The sequence below is a fragment of the Lampetra planeri genome, chromosome 62 (assembly GCF_965212315.1).
Source record: "Lampetra planeri chromosome 62, kcLamPlan1.2.h2, whole genome shotgun sequence".
Lineage (NCBI taxonomy): Eukaryota > Metazoa > Chordata > Hyperoartia > Petromyzontiformes > Petromyzontidae > Lampetra > Lampetra planeri.
Genome location: NC_136168.1, coordinates 3,178,725 through 3,198,845, shown reverse-complemented (window position 1 = coordinate 3,198,845; position 20,121 = coordinate 3,178,725). Strand labels below are relative to the sequence as shown.

The window sequence follows — 20,121 nt, the reverse complement described above, 5'->3', positions numbered from 1 at the left end:
AAACTACTTTTTATTTTACCAGGTAAGGCCCCACTGTGCGCCCGGCCATCGCGCACGACAGGTCAAAAAGGTGGCCCAATCACCGTGTGGTCCACTGCTTCAGGACGCTTTGACGTTCCTTCGCTGGGAGTGGGCTCATCCCACTTTGCGGGGAAAATCAACAGTGGCCGGGTGTACGTTGAGCTTCTTTCGCACCGTACGTAGCCAACCCTTGCTCATCGGAGGTGCGGTGTATGCACGTCTGTTGAACTTCTTTCACACCGTGCGTAGCTAATCGGAGGTGCGGGGGAAGGACGGGAAACTAAACAGAAAAAAGCAGTTCTAAAGAAATTCGTTTTCCAATCGAGATGATTTAAAAGTTGCGTAGCTCCAGCGGCTTCTTCGTATTGTCGGATAGGAAGAACGTTCCAGACGGCCACAGAAGCGCTGCTGAAAGTGCGCGACGCGGTGACCGACTTTGTTCGATGGCCAGCTAAAACTTCTCCTCTGAACATCCTCGCCTCTGCCATAGGAATGAGGATTTTCCACGACTGGCCTCAGGGCTGTTAAAACCCTGAGCCGCGACGCCAACTCGAGCAGGAAAAACACTTTCTGCCCTTGCCGCGACGAACGCTAACGCCGTGAGCTGACATTAGCACAGAGGTCGCAAACTGGTACCCGATACCCGTACTCTACCCGATACCCGGCTACCCGTTCCCGGCCGGGTACGGGTACGGGTACCCGTTTGCGACCCTGGTGCGGCCGGGTACGGGTACGGGTAGGCCGTGAGTCACTGGTGAGTAACCGTTTGTCACTCATTTCCCAACGTCTTGTCTCTTCTCACAATTCAAGTTCCTAGAATCAACCCACCCGCGCCTGCAACATGGCTTCATCCCAGAGGTCGCAATCGGTCACCCGATACCCATACGGCCGGGTACGGGTACGGGTACCCGTTTGCGACCCTGGTGCGGCCGGGTACGGGTAAGGGTAAGGAATCAAAACCCGTTTGCGACCTCTGCGTTACCGCCTCTGGCTGCCGCGTTCTCGCCCGCTATCGCCAACCCAACGTCCCTCGGCAGCGACCCAAGACGGCGCTTTTGGGCGCTCAGCCCGCTTGTCACGAATGCCTCGGACACGCCGCAGACGTCCTCGTGCGATAAAATAAACACGCGCGCGCAGATTATTTTACCGCTCTTGGGCTGCATTCAATGTCTTCGAGAACACAAGAACAAGTATATAATTAAACCCTTAAAACGTCGGAGGAAAGCCATCAGGGCCCGTCTCCTCTCACTCCGCCTCTAAGCGGATGGATAAAACAAGTCAACGGACACCATTACGTTGTTTTCCCATAAAAAGTTTTAGTTTTTTTTTTTGCGCACGGTCAAACTTGCACGCAAAATGTAAATTTCACTGCCTTCTCGGATCGCTCTGAGAGCGCCGGGCCGGGACACGTCTCCCCACCATGGGACGATGGGCGATAGACGACAAGAAGAGGAAGAATGACAACCTGGGGTGGCAGCCAGTGGCTTCTTAATATCAGAAGGAAGAGACCCATCGAGACCCACAGAGGTCCAGAGACTCATATAGAACCGTAGAGACCCATAGAGAGCCACAGAAACCCACACAGAGACCCGTATGCAGGGGCATGACAACAAAGTAATACAAACATAGAGAAAAAAGCAGTTCTAAAGAAATGAGTTTTCAATCGATACTATTTAAAAGTGCATACCTCCGGTTTCATCCTAATATCTCTGTGACTCTATATTTATCCCTATGAGTCTCTACGTATCTCTAGCTCTACGATTCTCTATGTATCTCGCTATATCTCTAGGTGTCTCGGTGGGCTTCACTAATAGGGGTGCGTAGCTTTGGCTGCGTGGCCACCACGATCGCACTGCCAGTGGCTCGACAACTGGCATGGTTCGCTCGTGAAAGAGGAGGAAGAGGTGGAGCAGGATGAGGCGGAAGTTGGAAGAGGAGGTGGAGGAGGATGAGGTGGTGGAGGAGGAGGTGGAGGAGGATGAGGTGGTGGTGGAGGATAAGGTGGTGGAGGATAAGGTGGTGGAGGAGGAGGAAGGTGGAGGAGTAAGTGGTGGAAGAGGTGGAGGAGGAGGCGGAAGGCAGAGGAGGAGGATGAGGAGGTGGATGAGGAGGATGAGGTGGCAGAGGATGAGGTGGTGGAGGAGGAAGGTGGAGGAGGAGGAGGAGGAGTAGGTTGTGGAGGAGGGGGAGGAAGGTGGAGGAGGAGGAGGAGGAGGAGTAGGTGGTGGAGGAGGGGGAGGAAGGTGGAGGAGGAGGTGGTGGAGGAGGAGGAGTAGGTGGTGGAGGAGGGGGAGGTGGAGGAGAAGGAGGCGGAAGGCAGGGGAAGAGGATGAGGAGGTGGAGGATGAGGTGGTGGAGGATGAGGTGGTGGAGGAGGAGGAGGAGGGGGAGGATGAGGTGGAGGAGGAGATGGAAGGAGAAGGATGAGGAGTAGGCAGAAGGCGGAGGTGGTGGATGAGGTGGAGGAGGAGGAGGTGGTGGAGGAGGAGGTAGAGGAGGAGAATGAGGAGGAGGATGAGGCAGAAGGCGGAGGTGGTGGATGAGGCGCAGGAGGTAGAGGAGGAGGTGGAGGTGGAGGAGGATGAGGAGGAGGTGGTGCGGTGCCGTCGATGCGACCGTCGCTCACGCTGCTGGACGGCTTCGCAGTCCAGCGCCTGGCCGCCCAGGCACGTGCAGCGCAGGGCGCGTCCGTGGTACGTGCGCTCAAACTGCTCCTGCAGGTGGTACATCCTGCCATTGTCCACGCAGTCCTCTGTGTGGGGCCGCAGTGGGGGCAGGCAGGGTGGGGGGGGATGTGGGTGGATTCAGACGACGGGACAGAGAGAAACATCAACAAGTCAGCGGAGGGAGCGGGCTCTCGCGGTCAGAAGGTCGCGGGGTTTCATGACTCTGACCATCGTCTCGCTCAATTCCGTAGAGAATTCAAGGTCCCCCTCCTGACATTGAAGGCCCAGAAGGACCACGCGCCTCTGCGCGTTGGGGAGCTGCTGCTGCTGCTGCTGCTGCAGTTGTTGTTGGTGTGCCAATCAACCATAACCCTCCTCTGCATCCCTAGAACGAAGATCAAGTTCATGGGCAGCGGTGATCTCTGGCTGGGCCTCCCTTGGCACTCTTACTTCTCACTCCAACCCTCCCCCGTTGTCATTGATGTCAGGAGGAGGAGGAGGACCTTTGCGCTCGCCACAAATGAACCGCGGCACCTCGCCGATCTGGTCAAAGAGCGCAAACCATCGCCGCGCGAACTCCGTCCGTCACCCCCGCAGCGGCGCTTTCACGACGCGCTCCTGCGGCCGTCTGGAACGCTCTTGCCTGCCGATATGAGGAAGCCACTGGGAGCTACGCACTTTAAAATCATCATCTCGACTGACAAATTCATTCCTTTAGAACCGCTTCCTGGGTTCGGTTTGTTGGCATTCCCTCCCGCACCTCCGATCAGGACGGTTGGCTACAAACGGCGCGAAAGAAGTTCAACGCACGTACACACACGCGCGCTTCCGCTCCGAAACGTCCCACAAACGACGCGCGCCCCACGCCGTTTGCACCTCGGCCATCCTCTGGCACTCTCTCACCACACTGCCCGCTGGACTATCTAATCGCAGCCTCACCCATCTGACCGTACTCTCTAAAACTGACCGCGGAGAAACGGCCACAAGTTTACTTGTGAGGGGAAAATGTGCGGGGAGGACAGACACTGACAAAAAGAAAATCGAATCAATTTTTTCAAAATTAAAAAAGGGGTCTGAAAAAAAATTAAACCCCCCGCACCCCAGCCCGGATGTGGCTGACATTGAGTCTGAGAGGCAGAGCCATTGCGCTTCTCAGATGTGGTGTCCGCGAGCCTTCAAGCCGACGCTTACGGAGAGAGACACAGAGACAGGCGGGCGGCACATCCGAGACAAAACATTTGAAATTGGCGAAACTGCGCGGTGGAAGGATGCACAGTAATGATGATGATGCTGACGAAGATGATGACAACGCTGATCGCTACAACGTCGTTGACTGCTCCCACAAAGACAACACTGGTCAACACACTTTTTCTGGCATAAGGTATTTCAACGGTTTTAAAGGTAATTTTGGGGTGCTGATTCCAAATCTGGCATCAATTTTTGGCTATCACATCAGGTTTTTGAGATATCAAATATTGCTTTTTCAATCAAAACTGCAGAAGAAAAATATTAAATAAATGTGGATATCTACATAAAATTATATTATAAACACACTATCCTAAAAATACAGCACCATATTTTAACACTAAAGCAATCACTGACTCGCAACAACTTGCAATCATAAGTGACAGAGTTAATTTCGGGTAAAAATCAATGAAAATGGGATATGCCGATAGCATAAAAATGAGATGTTATAGAGCAAATCTGAGATCAGATTTGGAATCAGCACCCTGAAATTAGTCTAAAACAACTGCAAAAGCCCAGGCCAGAAAGAAAATGTGTTTTTTTTTGTTGACCAGTGTTATTCTCTCTCTCTCGATGCAGCAGTCGCGTCGAGTTCCGGATGCGATTCCCGGGGAGCCAAAATCGCGGAAAGCAAGTTCATGACTAACGGGGGAACACTGCATTCTTTTACGAAAGACCCAAAGAATATGCATTCTTCTTGTCCACCATCATCTTCCAACGAGGTGTGTGTCCCGTTGGTTGTTTTTTTTTCCATTTCGCAGAGTTGGCAACTCTGCAGACGCACGGGGAATTGAAACCGAGAAGTGTTTCTCCTGTCGTGCACTACCACCAACACTACCTCCACCACCACCTCCACCACTACCTCCACCACTACCTCCACTACCTTCACCAACACCACCACCACCACTACCTCCACCACTACCAATACCTCCACCACCTTCACCACCACCACCACTACCTCCACCACAACCACTACCTCCACCACCTTCACCACCACAACTACCTCCACCACCACCACTACCTCCACCACCACCACTACCTCCACCACCACCACTACTACCTCCACCACCACCTGCACCACCACCACCACTATCTCCACCACCACCACTACCTCCACCACCTTCACAACCACCACCACCTTCACAACCACCACCACTACCTCCACCACCACCACTACCTCCACCACCACCACTACCTCCACCACATCCACCACCACCACCTCCACCACCACCACCACCACTACCTCCACCACCACCACTATCTCCACCACCACCACTACCTCCTCCACCTTCACAACCACCACCACTTCCACCACCTTCACTACCACCTCCACCACCTCCACCACCTCCACCACCACCACTACCTCCACCACCTCTATCTCCAGCATCTCCACTAACTCCACCACCATCACATCCACCACTACCTCTACCACCTTCACCACCACCACCTCCACCACCACCACCTCCACCACCACCACTTCCACCACCTCCACCACCTGCACCACTTCCACCACCTCCACCACCACTTGCACCACCTCTACCACCACCTCCACCACTACCACCAAAGACAAATCTCCCCCGGATAGCTTGAACAAGCTGTTGGGGCAAGCGCTGTTAACGAGCACCTATGAATGCCGGCACGGCACTCAAGGGGGTGGGTGGCCAGCACCACGCCCGGCCGGCTTTGTCTCCCCAGTGGCGATGTTTACATTCCACAACAGATACTCATTTGAGGCTGAGTCGACCTTGGGGATGCCCATGAACGGTTCAGATAATCGTCACTGGCGCTGGGTTCGTAGTGCAGCGTAGCGCTAACCGCTGCACCACCGCCACCTCCACCGCCACCACTGATCCTTCAGAGTGCACGTGGAATCGAGCCAACACAAACACACACACACACCCCACATGGTCTTTACCAAAGCCAAAGCTGCAGCCCATTTTACTGAAAAGCTGCAAAACTAGTTTAGGCTTTTTTTGCTTTGACATTTCTGAAAGCAAGCGTTGAAAGGGGGAATAGTACATCTCCCAAGTTTTTCCACGTTCAATCGGTGCGACAGGAAAACAACATGGCTGTTGTGATCAATATTATTGTGGTTCCTGCTGCTGCTGCTGCTGTTGTTTTCGGGAACTGGATTTGTCACAGATAGAGAAGGGATGAACAATCAAAATAGGTTTTACCCTTTATGGCAAGAAAACAGGTGTTAGGATAAATCTTGACTTAAAGCTTTCGGGACTGTAGGAATTCTTATTCTTTGGGTCTTTCGGTAAAGTCACGTAGATGGGTTCAAATGAGGAAAAATAAAATAAACAAAAACCACGACGTTTCGATGACAACACAAGCGATCGTCATCATGAGGATTTTTGACCCCCCCACCGTCGTCACAAGGTGTAACAAAAAGTCAGACCCCCCTCAAATATGACGTCACAAAGCTCTGCCCCCCCCCCAAAAAACATGCTTAAAATCGCTTTAAACTATTGTCATTGTGGTGCGTATTTAATGTGCCGCTGCACTCTGATGTTGTAGGAGAAAACATTTACATGAAAGTCTATTTAATTAAGTAGAACGTGTTGTCTATATTTATTTTAAGTTGTGCATTTTTACGTGACGTCACATTTCTCAACCCCCCCCCCCCCTTCGTCACGCACCTAGGGGGGGGGGGTCAGACATTTTTGAAAATGTGTGACGAGGGGGGGGGGGTTGATAAATGTGACGTCACATTAAAATGCGCAGCTTTAAATAAATATGGAATAGTTATAACAACACTCCTACAACATCAGAGTGCAGCGCCACATTAAATGTGCACTACAATGACAGACGCTGTCTTTCCGACAGACCTGTTCTTCACCTGAGGACGGCTGCTTGCGTTGTGGCCGAAACGTCGTGAGAATTGTATTTTATTATGTTTTATTTTTATTATTTTATTATTTCCCTTCTACGTGACTTTACCGAAAGAACCAAGAAGATGAATCCCTGCAGTCACGAAAGCTTTAAATCGAAAAATACAATGACAATAGTTTAAAGCGATTTGAAGCCTGTTTTATTTTCAAAATGAAAAAATGGTTTTGGGGCGGGGGCAGAACTTTGTGACGTCATATTTGAGGGGGGGGGTCTGACTTTTTGTGACGCCGTGTGACAAGGGGGGGGGGGGTCAAAAATCGTCAAAAATCGCGTGACGTAATTTATGGACGGCCACTTCAAACAGTGCTGTTCGCCTTTTGGCGTCCTCTGGTCTGACACCAGTGAGACTAGGCCATCTGGTGTAGGCCAATCAGTTTCAAGGACAATGCGAGTATTATACCAGAGCATGTTTGTGTTTCATATTCACCACAAGTAATGCAGTACTTGATTCCTAGAAAAAAAGCTTCTTATTTGGTATTCTTAGGTTTTTTCGGTAAAGTCACGTAGGTAAAAAATTAAAATTAAAATTAATAAAAGTTCAATAAAAATGACATAAAAATCACGACGTTTCGGAGGCAACACAAGCCTCCGTCTTCAGGTGGAACCGTCACAGCACGATAGCTGTATCAAGTAAATCGTACTTGATACAGTAAGTCTTACTTGATACAGCTATCGCGAAACGCCGTGATTTTTATTTAATTTTTATTTTACTTTCATTAATTTTAATTTTATTTTTTACCTACGTGACTTTACCGAAAAAACCTAAGAATATGAATCCTTGCAGTCACGAAAGCTTCAAATTTAGAATTCTTACACCATTGGAACCTCATTTGCCAGTAAAAAAATATGATAATTGTTTTTTTACCCTTCTATCTGCCAACAAAACTGACACCTTTTTTACAAGGAGTCATGTTTGCATAGACCACAATATCTGCAGTCATAATGCAAACAAAAAACATAACTCTGATAATGTGCACTGTCCTTGAAGTTGATTGGCGCCATCTGGTCCAACCCATGTGAGACTAGGCTCTAAGGAAAGCTGTCTCGGGTGTGGACCAATAAACTTCAAGGACAGTGCATACATTATCAGAGTTATGTTTTTTTGTTTGCATTATGACTGCAGGTATTGTGGTCTATGCAAACATGACTCCTTGTAAAAAAAGGTGTCAGTTTTGTTGCCAGATAGAAGGGTAAAAAAACAATTATCATCTAGAATTCTTATTTGGTGTTTGAACATCTGAACACACCTCCTGTTCGATTGCGAGCAAGGGTAAAAACTATTCTTATTTTTAATCCGTTGATATTGCAAACAAACAAACAAAAAGGGTCCCATGATAGAGAGAGAAGGGGTCGTCTGTATATGGTCACGTTCAGTGGGAATACCAGCGGAAGTCAAATCATTCTTGAACGGCTGTTCCATGACTCTTGCACCACAAGGCGAGTGCCTTTACCGGTCGCTCATATTTCTCCCCCTTGCGCCCAGTATTTTGTCTTTATTTGGACCTCAATTCGTTTCATTTTGGGGGCATTATCATCCCCGTACAGACACACACGACAGGGATGGGCTCCTGTCCACGGATAGATAACAATACAAAATAATCTTCTTGGTTCTTTCGGTAAAAGTCACGTAGAAGGAAAATAATAAAATAATAAAAATAAAACATTATATTATGTTATTTTATTATGTTTTCCTTTTATTACTTTATTATTTTCCTTCTACGTGACTTTACCGAAAGAACCAAGAAGATGAATCCCTGCAGTCACGAAAGCTTTAAATCGAAATACAAAATAATTAAAACGGTGACTATGAATTTAAACAATAAACTCCACTTGCCCTCCCCACCCCACCCCCAACGGTCCTATCATGATGAGCCATGATCTAGCCACTGCTGGATGAAGGCCCCCTACAAGGAGCCTTCGTAACGTCCCACCCAGGGTCTCGAGACGCAGTGACTCGGCGAGCTCCGGCTACGCAAGCCGATCGCTGATCCTATCGCTCCATCTCCACAGAGGTTTTCCCTCTTGGGTGCACCGCGGTGGCTAGGAGATGTTGACTGCCTCGCCTGGTATACAGGCGGTGGTTGGTTCGATCCCGAACCTGACGCCTGCTGTATATTTGGAGTGTGCGTGTCTCTCTCTCTCGCTCTCCGTGGTGAGATGTTAACTACTTCGCCTGGTATGCAGGAAGTCGTGGGTTCGATCCCGACCCTGACGCCTGCTGCTGTATATTTTGAGTGTGCGTGTCTCTCTCTCTCTCTCTCCGTGGTGAGATGTTAACTACCTCGCCTGGTATACAGGAGGTCGTGGGTTCGATCCCGACCCTGACGCCTGCTGTATATTTGGAGTGTGCGTGTCTCTCTCTCTCTCTCCGTGGTGAGATGTTAACTACCTCGCCTGGTATGCAGGAAGTCGTGGGTTCGATCCCGACCCTGACGCCTGCTGCTGTATATTTGGAGTGTGCGTGTCTCTCTCCGTGGTGCGATGTTAACTACCTCGCCTGGTATGCAGGAATTCGTGGGTTCGATCCAGACCCTGACGCCTGCTGTATATTTGGAGTGTGCGTGTCTCTCTCTCTCCGTGGTCACGTGGATTTTTCTCCGGGTTTTCCCCTCTACGTTTAGAATCAACATCGTGCCTGTTAGAGTATTTGGCCGCTCTAAATGTCCACGCGGTGGCAAGACACGTCGTTGAGCTGTCATTCGTGGCCAGTTCGCTCCTGAAAAAAACGTTGTACCAGTTGAAAGGGTAAAAACCTATTACTATATTTTGCCACTGGTAAAGGAGATGTCTCATAGTGTAAATGCTTACGCCGAGCTCTCAATACTCTGATAGTGCGCTGTTTTTGAGTTGTACGCCTTTTGGCGTCATCTGGTCCAACACCAATGGAGACTAGGCTCTAAGAAAAGCTGTCTCGGGTGTGGACAAATCAACTTTAAGGACAGTGCATATCATTATCATTATCAGAGTTGTTTTTTGTTTGTTTGCATTTTGACTGCTTGTGTTGTGGTCATTGCAAACATGATCCCTTGTCTAAAGGTGTCAGTTTTTGTACCAGTTGAAAGGGTAAAAACCTATTACTGCTAGAAGTTACGTAGCTCAGCGTGCCTTACCAGGTACAATAAAAAATAGTTAAGTTTTTTAACGCGTCCTAACTATGACATTCCAATTCGTGATGTTGGTGCCACACGTTGCCACGGATAAGCAGGGTTGCGTACAACGTCACAAAGAATTCCGAGTGATTTTCTTTTCGCGAATTTTCGTCGAGGTGGCACTCGAGCGAGGCTGTTTATCGCCTTGAGCAAGCGGCGGAAATTCCACGTTCCTGTTGCAGGGCGAGTCTATCCATAGGACAAGCACTGCTGACTTTCTTACAAAGCGGTACCTATTTTATCGACCCCCCCGCTTTACCCACATGGGTGATGGGCCAAGTGACCCCCCCCCCCCAAACCAGGATATTAACTCACAACCTTCCGAGCCGCTCAACTCTGACGCTGAACCACCTTCAAAAACAAATTTTATAATAATAAAAAGACCCAGCCCGCTGTCACGCATTATCCTGCATGTGTCTCGGTGAAGACGGCCGGCGAACGTGCAAAGGCGTTAAAAAGAAATATTCACAAATAGGCTTTACCCTTTCATGGCAATAAAGCAGGAGGAGCTGTTAAGATGTTCAAACGCCAAACAGATACCGATTGCCAAGGCGTCCAGTCTGCGTTAACCGCACACAACTTGTGACAAGACACGCAAACAAACGTCCTCCGATGATATATGCATTGACTTTGAAACCGATTGGCCTACACCAGAGACATCATTCGTCATGGCCTAGTCTCACCAGTGTTAGACCAGAGAGCACCGAAAAACAAGCGAGCAGTACAAAGGCAACGCCACGCGTATCAAAGTATCGATAGCTCGGATTTAGCGGTGAGATTTACGGGAACATTTTTGCCCGGATCTAAATGATGAAAAAAGTTACGACTAGGCTTTACCCCAATCCTGGCACTAAAACACGAGGTGTTAGGATGTTCAAACACCAAACAGACGCCTATTGGCCGAGACGTCAAGTCCGCCGCGTTAAACCGCGCGCAACTTGTGGCCAAACTCGCGCAAACCGAAAACAACAACAAAAACAACGCTCCGATAAATATACGGCGCTGTCGTTGAAACCGATTGGCCCACACCGTGACGGCAGCCTCCACCGTGGCCTCGACCTCGTCGAACGGTGCACGAGATGCCCCCAGGAGAGCGCCAACAACGAGGCGAGCAGCGGCGAGGTTCGAGACCGCGCGAACGCGGGGGGTTTGCGGGCGTTAAGGCGTCACTCACTCTGCACCACGGCTTCACCGGTCGCCTCCACCGCCGCGACCCTCTGCGCCTGGGGCATCGTCTTCGCGCGGGCGGCGCCCGGCGCGGTCGCCGTCACGCACATCAGCAGCAGAAGCGGAACCGCCGCCGCCGCCGCCGCCGCCGCTGGGACGTGCATGCTGATCGCTGACGATCGAAGATTCGTCCCTGCAGGTCCGCGGATGTCGCTCTGCCGCTGCTGTGACGCGCACGCACGCACACGCACGCACGCACACGCACAAGAGTTAACAGACTGTAGGGGCAAGTGCTGTTAGCGAGCAGCACCTATGAAGGCCGGCACGGCACACGAGGGGGTGGGGGTGGCCAGTAACTACGCCACGGCCGCCTTTGTCTCCCCAGTGGCGATGCTCACACATCACACCAGGTACTCATTAGAGGCTGAGTCGACCTAGGAGAGGCCCAGGACCGGTTCAGATAATCGTCACTGATTTTGGCCAGTAACCACGCCACGGCCGCCTTTGTCTCCCCAGTGGCGATGTTTGCTACACACCGCGCCAGGTTACTCATTTGAGGCCGAGTCGACCAAAGGGAGGCCCAGGACCGGTTGAGATAATCGTCGCCGGGTTCGTAGCGCAGCGTAGCGCAGCGTAGCGCTAACCGCTGCGCCACCGCTCCCCACGCGCAAACACACACACGAGCACGCACGAAGCATGGGGAGAGACGAGGATTTGGAATAAAGCTCGTGACAATGGTGGTGGTGGTGGTGGGAGATTATTTCACATTCCAGGTGCCGTGATCCCACAGTCAAATCTGCCACGTGTTGCCATTGAGCGTGTCCAACGGCCCTGAACCGGGCGGTGGAAATTCCACATTCCTAGGAGAACGGCCGTTGTGAGCCCGCTCCATGAACATCTTTAAAGTGTTGACGCTCGTTGATTCCTCCGGCAGTGTTGAGGACTCGGTCTGTACCATGCGCTGTGTTGAACAACACACTCACGCACCCACCCACTCATCCACTCACTCACACACCCAATCACTCACTCACCCGCTCACGCACCCGCTCACCTACTCACTCACTCAATCACCCACTCAGTCCCTTACCCACTCACCATTCAACCACCACCACACTGTCGGTCACAAAAATACACTCACCCATTCACTTACACACCCACTCACTCACCTACCCACTCACCCACCCACTCACACACCTACCCAATCACTCACTCACCCACCCACCGACTCACACACCCACTCACTTACTCACCCACCCACTCACACACCCACTCACTTACTCACCCACTCACACACCTACCCACTCACACACCTACCCACCCACCCACTCACTCACACACCTACCCACTCACACACTTACCCACCCACCTACTCACCAACTCACTCACCCACCCACCCACTCACCAATCCACGCTTGTATTCAACGACCACCACTCCCGCACGTGGTGTACACAAGAGCAGTGTTTTTGTTAAAATAAAAATAAACAAACAAACCACAAGGTATAATTACAACATCTTACAAACACTGTATCTGTGTGTCTATGACATGGAATGTCTCAGTTAACCAGCGGAGCAATTAAAGCATTCACAGTGACAGCACTGGAGACGCGGCTGCAGCCTGGAATGCAATAACCCCAACGCACGTCACGAAACACGGCGGTGCCCCGCACGCCCCCCCCCCACCACCCCCCCACCCCCACCACCCCCCCACCACCCCCCATCGTCCCGAGCAGGCCGGATCATGTTGGCGGCGCCTCAATCGTGTCGGATGCACCACAAAGCCTTCAGAAGAAAGTCCATCTCGCTTTTGACGGTTCTCCCCGAGGCATTTGTATTTCTCGTCAAAGCCACCACCCCCCCCCCCAACGAGTCAATCTTTGCTCCGCGTGATGATGTTCCTACTTCTCCACTGCTGCCCCCCCCCCACACACACACACGAGCACCGTTGTCTGGAATTACTTTGCATCGTCAACTCTCCCCTGCAGCCCGCCATGCCCACGGCTTGATCAAGTCCAGCCCGGTCAAACCGCGGAACTTTGGGTCCGATGGTTGGCATGGAGGTTGGGGAAGCGTTGGTCCAACGTGTGACTCAAAGTTGGTTATGATCGTTGGCCCGACGTTCACTGAACATTGGTTCGACGTTGGCCTGACGTCCACTGAACGTTGACCCCAACATTCCACGTTTAACTTTCCTCCTGTGCGCCTACGACCTTTATTTTCTATATCGTCCTGAGTGTGTGTATAAAAATGTGCAGGTTCCTCCTGAAAGAATAAGAAGTAAAAAAAACTGTCTTGAGATTCAGGCTAATAAAAAAAAATTACCCCTAAAAACAAAGTTTTTCACTATAAATCCTTTATATGCGTGTTCAATGGGCCACAACCCAGCCCACATTGGTCTTTGAAACGGGCGGCTAGAGTCCTCTCGTCCTCTGGCTTGAGATGGCTGCCACCTATGGGTCAGATGATTGCCTGCCACCATTAAGCAATTGGTAATTAAATATAAAAAATAATTTCCTAAAAAGTGTAAAATTTTGGAAAAAATTTTTCACGAAAATACATTGTCACGCACAACAAGTCTGTGTGCAAAATGTCAGCTCGATTGGATCACGGGAAGTGGGTTAAAAAACGACCGAAAGATTTGCACGGTCGTAAGCGCGCAAGCAAGTGAACTTAATATAAAGGATTTAAAAATGGGGGGAATTAATAAATTTATCGATAAACAACGCGATGCGTGCAGAAAATAAAAGACGGCTGAAAATAAAAATAAAAATTCCGCATTCCAGGCGAATGGTTGGGGCGCGCTGTCAAATCCGCTGAGCGATTTCAGAATGAGAACATATTGGAATGTTGATTGACACCAACCGGTGGAATCCCATGATCTATGAAGCTCTTTTTCACAGATGTCCTTAAATGGGGGCGGGGTGAGTTCACGGGGTAAGTGCGTTGCTGATCACACTCAGGGCAGCTCCCCCCCCCGAGTTGGCAACGCACAGAGAGGGGGGGGCAGGCAGCCTCCGAGATGACTGCGAGGACCAGGACACCAAATGCCAGAGAGGGCAGAGAGCGAGAGAGCGAGAGAGAGCGAGAGGACAGTAAAATGTTGAAGTGTGTGTGTGTGTTTCTGCTCGAACAATGGACAAGGCTTGTGCCCCGAGGATGGCTAGAAATCTTTTGGCCCACTTTCTGTTGCTTCAACTCTTCAACAAAGTGTAATATGAGGATATATCCGGCTCACTGACGTATCACAACTCGTCATGGTGATTGGCTCTGCCGGTCCTGGTTTACAGCCAATGGGGGGAAGCCTGGGGGCATGGCCCTGACGTGATGGAAAGGTGACAGCTGTAAGGATTGGTTCTGCTGGCTTTGGCCACAGCCAATGGGGAGATGAGTCAGGGGCGTGGTCCCGGGAGCTGACGAGGGAGCCTGGAAGATTCGATGCAGGCTAACGAGGATTGGCGGAAACGTACCACGTGACCGCGGTATTAAATAGGGGTGGAGACGAACGACAAGGGGTCAGAATGGGAACGAACAGAGGGGGGAGGCCACGCGGGAGCGGGGCTCCGAGTTGCCACGTGGCAGTGCGTCTCTCTCTCTCTATCTGTCCCTCTCACGCTGCCTGTCAGCAGCGTAGAGTAAACTGTAAGATAAGTTGAATAAAAGACGAAATCCAGAAGTTGCCTCAACGAGCTTTATTACAAAAGAATAAAAACCCCAGAACGTCTCAGAGCTATCTGGCTCTGACGAGGTGGGGAGGCGAATAACGGAGCATCCATGGAAAACGACGATTGCACTCTTTCGTGATGGATGCATGGATGTGTGTTGAACTTCTTTTGCACCGTACGTAGCCAACCGTGATAATCAGAGATGCGGCGGAAGGACAATAAGCGATGGGTCTCTGTGTGAGTCTAAAGGATCTCTGTATGAGTCTATGGATCTCTCTCTGAGTCTATGGGTCTCTGTGTGAGTCTATGGGTCTCTGTGCGAGTCTATGGGTCTCTGTGTGAGTCTATGGGTCTCTGTGTGAGTTTATGGGTCTCTCTCTGAGTCTATGGGTCTCTGTGCGAGTCTATGGGTCTCTGTGTGAGTCTATGGGTCTCTGTGTGAGTTTATGGGTCTCTGTGTGAGTCTAAGGATATCTGTGTGAGTCTATGGATCTCTCTCTGAGTCTATGGGTCTCTGTGTGAGTCTATGGGTCTCTGTGCGAGTCTATGTGTCTCTGTGTGAGTCTATGGGTCTCTGTGTGAGTCTATGGGTCTCTGTGTGAGTCTATGGGTCTCTGTGTGAGTCTATGGATCTCTCTCTGAGTCTATGGGTCTCTGTGCGAGTCTATGGGTCTCTGTGTGAGTCTATGGGTCTCTGTGTGAGTCTATGGGTCTCTCTCGCTCTGAGTCTATGGGTCTCAGTGTGAGTATATGGATCTCTGTATGAGTCTATGGGTCTCTGTTGTGAGTCTATGGGTCTCTGTTGTGAGTCTATGGGTCTCTCTCTCTGAGTCTATGGGTCTCTGTGCGAGTCTATGGGTCTCTGTGTGAGTCTATGGGTCTCTGTGTGAGTATATGGATCTCTGTGTGAGCCTATGGGTCTCTCTCTGAGTCTATGGGTTTCTGTGGGAGTCTATGGATCTCTCTCTGAGTCTATGGGTCTCTGTGCGAGTCTATGGGTCTCTGTGCGAGTCTATGGATCTCTGTGGGAGTCGATGATCTCTGTGTGAGTCTATGGGTCTCTCTCTCTCTGAGTCTATGGGTCTCTGTGGGAGTCTAAGTATGTATGCTGCTGAATGTCTTTCACATCGTACGTAGCTGATCAACCATTCTGGACAGCCCCCCCCCCCCAATGCCGAATTATCGTAGTACCGCAAGTAGCTACATCAGATACGGGCCCCACACTTTCAAGGGCCCCGCGCTAAACGCTTTCAAGCTATCAATTCCGGTTCAGTGATTCTGCACTTGCTCTATCACTATAGTACTATACCACCTTCGACTTTTATGAACGACCGGGTGTTTAAGGTTAGCGATTTGTCGTATTATCTGGCTGTATAATAAATGAAAAAATGCAATTACTTTACTATGCAAGTAAAAAAAACGTGATTTCATATTTATGTGTTTTTTTTATATTTAGGGCCCCTTCATAACATCATATGCTACAGGCCCCGCACTTAACTTAATCCGGCACTGCCCCCCCCCCTCACCAAGTTAAACCGAAAAGTAATAATCCTGTGTGCCTCCACTCCCCTCCCTGCCTCCCTCTGCTTCCTGCACCCTGTCGATTTACAAACTCCTCCTCGTGAGATGACAGAAGAGATTGGAAGCAGCTCAATACAGTACAACCGGAGCCTGAATCTTGATTTACACTGGAAGCAATCCTATGAGCTATGAAGCTCTTTGTTTCACAGATTTCCAGTTCCACCGTTCATGCAATGTTCCAGCAAACGCTTTAGAATGGTATCTCTTCATGCAGATGAGTGTATTTAGAAGTAATACAGTGCAGGTTACAACCCTTATCTAAGCTGTCCCTCGTCTGGCCTCTATTGCTATTAAGAATGAGCGTTGACCGAAACGTCGCCAAGCACATGTGTGTTCCGCTTAAGAAAGCTGTGTTCAGAAGTGATATTGGACAAGTCAATGGTCAAAAGCGACGTCCTGTCCACCTGAGCACCGAGGGTGTTGTTCACCTCCCCCGAGCCAATGGTGGAAACTCCACGTTTCTATGGCGGGGGCCGAGTGTATCCAAGAGGACAGTCACTGGTGACCTCACCCAGAAAGTGTCAATCACGGAGACGAGGTGCGGAGGCGTAGCGGGACGGGAGAAGTTTCTGCAAATGTCGACGTGCAGCAACGGATATGCAAGATGCACGATGGAATTCAGACAGACGCAGAGACGCAAACGTGGATTTGGACGCGAGGCGAGAGACGCAGACGAGACGTAGGCACGAGAGACCAATAGCCTTTTTCGAAAAACAAATGTTAATCGTGAATTTGAGTTCGAGATGCTGGTTGGTTCACCCTCAAATTATCGTGGATTAGTGCTACCCTTGAGCAACTTTGGTGGCACTTTAGCTTGCTTAGTTTCCCTGGTATATGTCTGGCGTCCAACAGCTACGTCTTGTTTTATACACATGAGTTTGTACGCTATGTATGTTGAACTTCTTTCGCACCGTACGCAGCCCAGCCGCGCTCATCCTATGAGTGCAATCCTACAATCCGCGTTCACCTGCAGAGGGAGAGTCACACAGAAGCGTTTTTTTTTCTGTCCCTGATTTAAAAATGAATTTTAAAACTCATTCTACAATCCGTGTTTTTTTTTTCTCGCGCGTTCATTTCCGCCGATGCACTGCAGACGAAAGTGATCTCATTTGTCGGAGTTTCAGCGCATTTAAAAAAAACCTCGGAAAACTTTCACTGCAGATGTGCACGATGTATCATCATGCACGCGGTGTGTGCGTGGTGTGTGTACGCGTGTGTGCGTGTGGGTGTGCGTTCGCGTGAGATCTACACGCCTCAAACGAGTACCCGGTGCGGTGTGTAAAGCATTGCCGCTGGAGAGACAAAGACGGCCGTGGCGCGGTGCTGGCCACCCCCCCCCCCCTCGTGTGCCCTGGCGGCCTTCATAGCAGGGCTGAACGATTAATCGATTTAACATGGAAATCGCAATTTGAAACAATGCGATTATCAAATCGCAAAGGCTGCGATTTTTTGCGATTTGAAAAGTCCTATTACTTTCTTATCGGAATTGTTTCATATTTTTATTGTTAGAACTTTATTTACTTAACAATTGTTCTATGATTGTTCTATTTCAATTAAAACATTTAAATAAATACATGTTGGAAGCAATTAATATATTTTAAGTTCTCATCCTTACTCCTTGCATTAGAATATATAGATCAGTTCATATTTTGATGGTATCGTGTGGAAATGCTCCATCGCATGTTTGAAATCTATTACGCAGCGAATATTGAACTGAAGCTTAACTTACAAAAAAAGTATCAAACGCAAATCAAATCGCGATCGCAATATCTGTCAGAAAAATCGCAATTAGACATTTTCCCCCAAAATCGTTCAGCCCCTGACTTCATCTCTGTTGCTCGCGAACAGCACTTGCCCCAGCAGTCTGTCACGGGCTACACCGGGGTGACCGTTGCCTTTACCTTTGTCGACACTGTTATAGCTGCGTGCGGGGAGCGGTGGTGCAGCGGTTAGCGCTACGCTGCGCTACGAACCCGGCGATCAGGGTTCGATTCCCGCTCACGGCCAACGCACGCACGAACGATTGTCTGAACCGGTTAACTGGGCCTCCCCTAGGTCGACTCGGCCTCAAATGAGTACCCGGTGCGATGCGTAGTAAACATCGCCACTGGGGAGACAAAGGCGGCCGGGCGTGGTGCTGGCCACCCACCCCCTCGTGTGCCGTGCCGGCCTTTAGAGGTGCTCGCTAACAGCACTTGCCCCTACAGTTTGTTGAGGCTATACGGGGGATCTTTGTCTTTTTTCCGTCGTAGCTGTGAACCCCTTATCAGTGCGGACCAATTCAGACCTCTTTGCTCAACACCGTGCCCCTTGTACATCTCAACGTTCATCCGACAGAGTCCCGTCACAAGGAGAGACACGCAAACACGCAGACAACACATTTGTGTTTCCCCTAGTGAAACGGCTGTACGCCGCGTGCGCCTGTAAAACTCAATGTCCCTGTACAAGAATGCGGGGTACACCGTGATGGGTTGACGTTATGCTCCCGCTGGTGTATGCCATGCGCACACGCGGAATGCGTGCAGCATGTTTTGTGAGTGCGTAACACGATGCAGTGCGTACTCTGTTGCACGTTGTGTCTTTGTGTGTTTGTGTGTCTTTGTGTCTTTGTGTCGGTGTGTTTGTGTGTTTGTGTCTGTGTGTTTGTGTCTTTGTGTGTGTGTGTCTTTGTGTCTGTGCTTGTGTCTTTGTGGTGTGTCTTTGAGTTTGTGTGTTTGTGTCTTTGTGTCTGTGTGTGTCTTTGTCTTTTTTCTTATATCTTTGTGTATTTGTGTATGTGTGTTTGTGTCTTTGTGCTTGTGTCTGTGTGTTTGTGTTTGTGTCTTTGTGTCTGTGTGTTTGTGTCTTTGTGTTTGTCGCTCTTAAAAGTTCTGACCCCACGGCCTCCACACCCCTCCTGAGCAAAACAAAAAGAGCTTTACAGCTCCTCGGATTCCTCCCGCAATATAAAATAAATATTCTGATTCTGACGCAGTATATCGTGGGCATATGCACGGTCACGTGTCCATGTGGGGTTTAAACATCGGTGTGTACGCCGATGTCATGCGGAGCGGTGGTGCAGCGGTTAGCGCTACGCTGCGCTACGAATTGGATTCCCGCTCACAGCCAACACCGGTGACGATTGTCTGAACCGGTTACCTGGGCCTCCCCTAGGTCGACTCAGCCTCAAATGAGGACTTGAGTGCGTAAAAACATCATCACTGGGGGAGACAAAGGCGGCCGGGCGTGGTTGCTGGCCACCCACCCCCTCGTGTGCCGTGCCGGCCTTCAAATGTGCTCGCTAACAGCACTTGCCCCAACAGTCTATCACAAGCCAGTGGCATATTGCGAGGGTGTACAATGTTTGCGGCTATCCCTCCACACTCACCTCTCTCTCTGTGTCTCTCTTCCTCTGTCTGCCGATCCTGAGCTCAGCGCAGCAGTCCCCCACGGCTCCCCTTCGCGTCTGCCGTGCATCAACAGCGGCGCGCCGGAGATTAAATGAAGCTCCCTTCGCCCCCTCCCTCACTCGCCCCGCCGCAAACCCTCAACCACAATCCTCCTCCTACTGCTGCCTCCCTCCAGCGCCTCCACCCCCCCTCCCCACTCTCACTCACGTCAGCCCCCCCCACCAACCCCACCCACGCCACCCACCTACCCAGGAGACTCACTTTCGCCCACCCTTCATCGCGAGCCTCGTATGCGAATACCGCCGCCGTCCAAGCCCACTCCAACCCCTTGGCCCAAAACCAAAC

General features: G+C 50.4%; 1 protein-coding gene across 1 annotated transcript in view; it reads right to left on the bottom strand.

Annotated features, from left to right (window-relative positions):
- The window catches only part of LOC144736652 (fibronectin-like), a 48,853-nt gene extending 28,983 nt beyond the window's left edge, over nucleotides 1–19,870 (bottom strand). Inside the window, exons 1-3 of the mRNA XM_078619223.1 lie at nucleotides 19,755–19,870; nucleotides 11,154–11,370; nucleotides 2,648–2,773 (exon numbers count right to left, since the gene is read on the bottom strand). Of these exons, the coding sequence (XP_078475349.1) occupies nucleotides 2,648–2,773; nucleotides 11,154–11,310 (283 nt within the window). The 5' untranslated portion in view covers nucleotides 11,311–11,370; nucleotides 19,755–19,870. The remainder of the gene's footprint in view (nucleotides 1–2,647; nucleotides 2,774–11,153; nucleotides 11,371–19,754) is intronic.
- Between the last annotated feature and the right edge of the window lie 251 nt (nucleotides 19,871–20,121).